Source organism: Trichosurus vulpecula, chromosome 8 (assembly GCF_011100635.1).
Source record: "Trichosurus vulpecula isolate mTriVul1 chromosome 8, mTriVul1.pri, whole genome shotgun sequence".
In the NCBI taxonomy this organism is placed as follows: Eukaryota; Metazoa; Chordata; class Mammalia; order Diprotodontia; family Phalangeridae; genus Trichosurus; species Trichosurus vulpecula.
The window spans coordinates 36413673-36421440 of record NC_050580.1 but is presented as its reverse complement, the minus strand read 5'-3'; the positions used below and the strand labels follow the sequence as shown (position 1 = coordinate 36421440).

Genomic DNA, 7768 nt, shown 5'->3' with positions numbered 1-7768 from the left:
GTGTATAAAAGTAAAGTGGCATTGGAAGCATAAGGAAAGAAGAGAAGAAAATTCTGAAAAACGATTTGTATATGTTTCATCTGTTATGTAACAGAATTAAAGTTGTAGTAATTACATTATTTTCCAAATAAACACGCAAAATGCAAGTTATAACCGATCAGTGTTCAAGTCTGCCGAAAGGTCTTAACAAACAAATATTGGCAGGTGAGCTTGTCGTGCATTGTCAAGAAGTCTAGCATGACTTGTTTACAATACAATATTATATGGTTACTTGATGCAATATTGCATCATCAAAATTTCTTTTCTTTTTTTTTTTTATGCCTTAAGCCACTTTAATTCATTCCAAAATAGGAAAGGGGAGAGGGAGGGTGGAAGGATAGCAATTGAGAGGAGATTGGGCTGGCGGCAAGCTTGCGCTGATTCTCACAGAATCCAGCTCAGAAGCAGGGTTAGGCTCAGCCCCCCGATGATGGTGGTGAAGCTTAGTGGAGCTTGCTTTGGGCCAGGATGGCTAGCATTACAGAGGTTTCCACGGCAGCAGTAGGTGACGAAGCTGTAGGTGACCCCCATGTAACTGATAGGCTGTTCCCTGCCGCAGTGAGTGGATTCCACACATCCCCTGTTGATAATGTGGGTGAGGCCCGTGGCGGTACCTTGTCCATAGTAGCAGTCCTCTTCTTCCCCGCAGTACATGGGAGTGCCCACGCAGTTGCCCACATTGGTAACGTCACAGTAATAGCAGTGCTTGGTAGCCACCATTGTGATGCAGGCTAAGGCCACAATCAGGCACAGGCAGAGCGAAGATAGTGTGCCCATGGTCAGGATAGAAGATGGGTTGGGATGAGGAGTGAGTATGTGGCTCTTCTTGGCAGGCGGCCCTTCAGTTCAGTTCATGCCTCTGGCTCTGGTCTAAACCTTGCCCTTGTCAGGTGCCAAGGCACAGGCTAAAATCACTGTCCTTTTACTGGTCAAAATCAGTCTCTTCCTGAGCTGGTGAGGGTCTTCCGAAGTCTCTCTTCCCCCTGCCTGAAACAGGAAGGTTGGTTGAGCTCTCCACTCCCAGCACTTCCCTAGGCCAGAGCTGCTTCTCCCAGCTCTCTTCCCTGGCCCTGGGAATGAAGAGATAACAATTGTCCCTGGTTTTATACTGTAGAAGGGGAGTGATCTCACAGAGCTGCCACTCCCCATCATGTCAGAGGAAGCTCTGTGAGGTCACTGGCTTTTACCCTGTCTCATACAGCCTTGGAAGAATGGTGGATTGCTCTTTTCCCCCCCATTGAAGGCCCAATCACCCAGACCTTGAACCCAAGTCTCGGCTTGCTGTTATTTTCTGCACAACATTTCCTGGCTCCTGCTTCCTGGTTCCCACTTCCTGCTTCCTGGGTCCTACTTCCTGATCCATGGTTCCTGCTTTCTGGTTCTTGGTTCCTCCTCAGTACTCCCTACTCCCTGCTCCCTGCTTCCTGGTTCCTACTTCCTACTTTACAGTGGGGGGAAATTGAGGCCTTCCAGTCTTGGCTGGAGAAGAACTTGAGATAAGCAGTATTCCCGGTCAGGGAACCAAAAACATGAAGAGGTTCCAGGAAAAATGATGATAGGTAGGCAACGATAGTTTTCTAGGGGTGCTCATGACCCCAAAATACCGACATGCTGGGTCTTGCCAAAAGAATTCGACTCAAGCCTTCTCAGCCAAGTGAAAAGACAAAGTTTATTAAGGATTCACCATAATGGTTTGTCTTAAGAAATCCCACCCTTTGTGACACCTGTTTTCACAAGTGGGCCAGATTCAACCTACTGAGCTAGATTGAATCTGAGCCGCATCATCAAAATTTCAATGAAGGAAAAAAACCACAAATTTACAATAAATAATTAAATTTAAGATGTCACTTAAAATACATATCATATATTTTTTAAATGATGCCAATTTAAAAAAAATAAATTAGACGGTTAAAGAAAGTAGATTTCCAGGGAGGCACTGAGTAATTTTATTTTCGAAAGGAGGGGGTAAGGCCAAATAAGCTTGAGAGCCTCTATTCTCGACTAACACTATTTAAGGGGTTAGAGGGATATGATTCTAGTCCAGTATCATCTCACTCTGCTCCTCTTTCTAAAGAGCGCAGAATGGCCATCCTCAGGCCCCAGCTTCCTGCTTTCCCTCCTACCAGGAATTAAAGTCTCATTCAGAGAAGGGTGGGGAAGGGAACTGCTAGAGATAGCTATTCTCATCTCCCTGGGAGGCGCACATGACACTGTACACCATAAATATCATAGTGGGAGGATAATAAAAGTATTTGGCAACTAAAACTCTATACTACGTGACTCTGGGCAAGTTACTTGCCTTCTCTGGGGGTTGGAGTGTGTGCAGCCAGATATAAAATCATATTGATTCTATTTCTTCAATATTTTTTCCATCAGTCTCTTCACACACACAGCTCTCCTTCCCTAGACTAATTGAAGAGCCTCCTAATTTGTCTCCCTGCCTCAACTCTCCATCTTCTCCAATGTACCCTCCTAACAGCTGCCAAAGGTTGGACCATGTCTGGGCTCCCTCTGTATATCCAATGGCATTCAGAAATGGATCTCAGATTTAGAGCTGGAAGATGGCCATTGTGATCTAGAAAATGATTCAACCTTTGTGAGATGAAGCAAGTGAGGCCCCGAGAGCCTGGGACTCACTCAAGATCACACAGAAAGTCAGCAGCAGAGGCAGAATCTCAGCCCAGACCCTCTGACAACGGATTCCTCTTGCTACCACAGTGTCCTGCCTCTCTCTACGAAAGGAAGATGGCGGCTCCAATATGTGACAATTCCTCTCTACAAGGGACTTGGATTGGGGAACATGTTACTATGTCGAGTATTTGAAAGACTGTCATGCGGACAAGGGATGAAAGCTTTTTTTTTCTATTGCTCCAGAAGGCAGAACTAAGACTATTGGGTGGCACTTACGAGGAGGAAAATTTGGACTCCATATAAAGTGGAACTCTTCTTTCAATTAGAGCTGTCCAAACAATAGACTTGTCAGTCATCTGCTGGTTATTAAAGGGAAGGGAGGAGAGGAGAAGGGGAAGCAGGGAGGGTTTCACACTGATCACAGTGAGTTCCCTGTTCCCAGAAGTGTTCAGACACTGTCAGGAATGCTGCAAAAAGAATCACCAGCTTGAGCAGGCGTCTGGATAAGATGACCTTCAATCTGCTTTGAGGTTCTAGGGTTCTAGCTTAGGTAGGTGAAGGGCCAGGGAGTGGGATTTAGAGTCAGAGGGCGTGGGTTCAAACTTCTTAACTACATCTACAAAGCCTTCCTTTACTGTGGAATTTTGTCTTTTGTTTCATGGTTACCATAGAACATAAGAGAAAATTGCCTGAGTCAGAAAGAATTCTGATTAGCAGAGGAAATGCTGCCCCTCTGAACCTCTCTCTGAGTAGAGATGCTCATATATTAATAAACTAGCTCTGACTGATCTTGGCTTAAAACACAGAGTGTAGAGTTTCTCTCCCAGGTTGGGGATATTGAAGAGAGGATCCTAACTGGTAGAGGTTAGATGACCCATAGGGCCATAGAGTCCTAGCTGGAAAGGACCACAGAGGTCATCTAGTACAACCCCGTTCATTTAACAGATGTGGAAACTGAGGCCCAGAAAGGTTAAATGACTTGCCCAGGGTCCCACAGCTAGCAAGTGTCTAAGGTTGGATTTGAACTCAGGAAGATGAGTCTTCTGATTCCATGCCTGGCGTCCTAACCATTGCACCACCTAGCTGCCTGACCAAATCATGTGATAAGAAGTGGAAGCGCTGATACTGTTCTGGGTCTTCTAACTGAATTCAGTGCCCTTTGCCTCTGAAGTCCATTCCAGCTCTGAGATATGCTTGAAATGGGGAGAAGTCATGCTCGAGACTATGACCAAGCTGGCATCCACACTTGGAATTCCTGGTACCTGGTCCAGTGAGGCTGCCCTCCTTGAGATGGGGCTTGTACTGAGGTTTTTAAAAGCTTATGTTGCCAGAGACATCAACGAACTTCTGCAGATTACTGGACCACTTCACTAAAAGCCGTAATATTTGAAGAGGTCAAACCCAGGGCCATGGTGACTAATGGACCATCTTTGTTTTCCTATCTCAGGCTTCCACTTTGAACCCGTTAGTTCTGGTGATAACCAGGTCTTTGGACTACTCTTTGGTCCAGCTTCTAACAATTATTTGACTTGATATTTAAAAGCCCTGCTGAAGTGACTGATTTTTTTCTAGACCAGGGATTCTTTTTTTTAAGTTAACATGTTTTAAATGTAGCTAATACTGAAGAATCTGATTTCATATGCATTTTATATTTCATATTTTTAAAATGTGGACTCATCATTTAAAAAACCACCACAACAATGCACATTAAATAATACTCTGTAGGCCAGGGATTTTTCATCTTTTTGTGCGTTATTATTGATCTCTTTGGCAATTTGATGAAGACTATGGTCCCCTTTTCAAAATAAGGTTTTTAACTCCATAAGATAAAATGCATAGGATTACACAGGAAACTAATACAGTTATCAAAATATTTTTAAAAAAGCAATTTCACAGACTCCTGGTCTAGGTATTTCTGACTGGAAATTGTCAGCTTCCTATAACAAGATCTAGAAAGGGATTTCTCTGTCCTTCCCCTTCCTATTATTGCTCTGAAACTGGGCTTCAGCTTAGAGCTGTGACTGAGCTGTGAATCAACTGATCCAGGTTAAAGGCTGGAGATATTCTAAATTCTTTGTCACCTTCACTTTATTATTTTAGGATTTTAAAATTTTTTGTATATTTTTTCACTCACTAGTATTTTATTTTTTTCCAATTACATGTAAAGATAGTTCTCAATATTCACTTTTATGAGATTTTGAGTTCCAATTTTTTTTCTTCTCCCTCCCTCTCTTCCCCCTCCCCAAGATGGCAAGCAATCTGATGTAGGCTATCCATGTACAATCATATTAAACATATTTCCACATTAGTCATGTTGTGAAAGAAGAATAAGAACGAAAGGGAAAAATGAGAAAGAAAAAACAAAAAAGAGAAAATAGTATGCTTGATCTGCATTCAGACTCCATAGTTCTTTCTCTGGATGTTTCACCTTCATTTTAGCTGCTCAGGTCAGGGAAAAGCTTTGCACAGTAAGGAGCAAATCTGAGAGGCACTGGACAAACTCTACAATGTAATGATAACTCACATATAACTCACATCTTACCCAAACAACTTGGAAAACGCAGGTAGCCTTTTGGAAATGCACCTTCCAGAGTGTCTTGGAAGTGGGACTGTTCTTCCTGATGCCCCATTTTTCTTATTTCACTCTTCTGATAAACAATTTATTAGTAACTCTGAAGTACTTTGCTACCCCAGGCTCAGGTTGAGGTGTTTTGGTAATAGCAACTATGTAGAGAGCCTTCAAGACCTCATCCAGTACCTTTTCTATCAACAGACCACGAAGAACCCATAATTCAAGTAGATACGCATTTGATTAGATATTAGATAGCATATTAAGAGCAATTAATAGCAAAATAACAAGGAGAAGTCACATATTAGAATCATTCTTCACCCCTACCTCTCCATACATGAAGGGATACAATCTGCCAGACTCCCATGCAAAGGGAGAGGAAAAACTCCCTGGCAATTCATAGGAAAGGAAAGATAACATCATGATACCTCTGACAGTTCCTTTTCCTGGCAACCGTCTTTGCCTTACTACTATTCTACTCTTCCTCCATAGCTGCCATTACCTCTCCTCCCCCAAACCTGTCATTTGCTGTTCTTGGAAAAATGGCCATCTACTGAAGTATTATCTTCTGTGATGGCTTCTTTTCCACCAAGAAAATGTCATTATTCTTTGTGAGATGGCCCCAGGCCAACACATACGGGGACTAATCAACACATCTTCCCTCTTTTGTTAGTCCTGTTAACTTGCTTACTGCTTGCTTCTTGCCATACTCAAGCTATCGGGAATTTTGTTCCCCAATCTCCACTCTACTCCCCAAAATAAGAGTACAAAGTGTTTGTCCAAATTCCTCTCTGAGCACTGGAAGTTGAAACTCAAACCCAGGCCTTCTCATTCCAAGTCTAGAGCTATACTACATTTCCAATTAACTACTAATCAATAAATCAATAAATACTTATTAAGTATCTAGTATGTGCCAGGCACTGTATTAAATGTCAAGGATACAAAAAGAGGAAAAAGACAGTCCCTGCCCTCAAGGAGCTTAAAATCTAATGGGTGGCAGCATATGCAAGTAAATGTATACAAAACCAAGCTCTATACAGGATAAATAGGAAATAATTAAAAGGAAGAAGGCACTGGAATTAATTGGGGCTGGTGAAGGCTTCCTGTAGAAGGTGGGATTTTAGGGGGGATGTTAGTAGTCCTCACAAGTTATTCATATTCTCCCCCTCCCATTTTACCCCCTAAATAGGTGGAAATCAGTATCTACAGACTTGCAGGATACCTAGAAATACACCTAAAGGAAGACCTCTTCTCTTTGACAACGTGTGAATTTCTCTTGTCCCCATCCTTTCTTCCCTACTGATTAAGACTTTGTTCTGTCACCAACTTGAATTTCACAGCTAGCTCACTCACCCGTGTTTTTGCCCTTCAATTTAGCCTTTTTAAAGGGAATTACATGCAGTCTAAGAGAGAGATAGAGGCTGAACACCCACACAAAGGGCTGTACAACCAACCTGTCCCTCTACAATTGTGGTCTTCAAAGGGAGGGTCCCAGCATGATCCTAAGTGTGTCATGGCCCCAAACCCAAAGTGTGTGAGCAGCTGGTCTCAGATTGGGATCATAAGTTGCATCCAACTCCCTCCATGACCACCAGTCATGGAACTTGTCTCCAATACAACTAATACAATCCCTTATCCTCCAACACTTTTAATCAGACCTAGACCTCTTGTTCCCTACCATAAGAGGAGTCCAGAGAGTTTGTCTGAGATCCTCATGACCTGTAGGTCTGTAGGATAACATTTATCTGATGGCCCAGGTAACCAACCCTAAGGACTGAATCCCTTTTTGGGAGCTCACCACTTCTTTGGGGCTTTCTGTGTTTGCCTTTCTTTTTGAAGTTAGTTTGCTTATCCTAGTTTGGAGGTAAGTTCAGACTTCCAGCTGGATTCTGTATGTATTGCAGGATCCTTGGAGAAATCTGTGGTGTCTCATGTATTTCAGGGACACAGAGGACTTTTTGCCCTTCATCACTGAACCTCATCTGCCTGTATGGGTTGAGAACAGAGGGGCCTCTCAGTGGGAAAGGGAGAGAATGAGTGCCCTAGCTACAGTTGGGTCTAGTTTATAAAACAAACACCAAGACAAAGTGATTTGTTTAGGTTAACTACCAGTTAACCCCCAGATCCCTAATCCCTCTTAGGAAAGCCTCTCTTCTTCTAGGACTGAAGGGACTAGGACTTCCCTCTGAGGAGGGGAGCTTGGTTTTATTTTCCCTTCTCTTTTTCTATATTGTCTTTGAGTCCTGGGGCAGGCCTTTTGCAAGCTACCTGTTAGAAATTGGCAAAAAGGACATCTGCCTGCTAAGATTGTATAACCATGAATGCGGAAATGTTATGGCCAAAATAAGGTAAACCAAGGCACAAAATTCTGAACATGATCAATTTATTAGTAAAGTGAGAATTTACCAATGAACAGGGTCTCAGCTTCCCCAGCAAAGATGAGACTTCGAATGAGGAATAACTCCCCTTTTTATAGTCTTGGGGGAAGTACAGAACAAAGAACAGGGCTTTGTAGGTGGGGGACAAGTT

General features: G+C 42.9%; 1 protein-coding gene across 1 annotated transcript; it reads right to left on the bottom strand.

Moving 5' to 3' along the window:
• Nucleotides 1-318: 318 nt before the first annotated feature.
• LOC118828025 (sperm acrosome membrane-associated protein 4-like) lies at nt 319-2581 on the bottom strand. The gene is made up of 2 exons (XM_036734410.1): nt 2335-2581; nt 319-1022 (listed from the first exon to the last, which is right to left on the bottom strand). Exon 2 carries the CDS (start codon nt 814-816, stop codon nt 424-426), a length of 393 nt encoding a protein of 130 aa, XP_036590305.1. The 5' UTR covers nt 817-1022; nt 2335-2581; the 3' UTR covers nt 319-423.
• Between the last annotated feature and the right edge of the window lie 5187 nt (nt 2582-7768).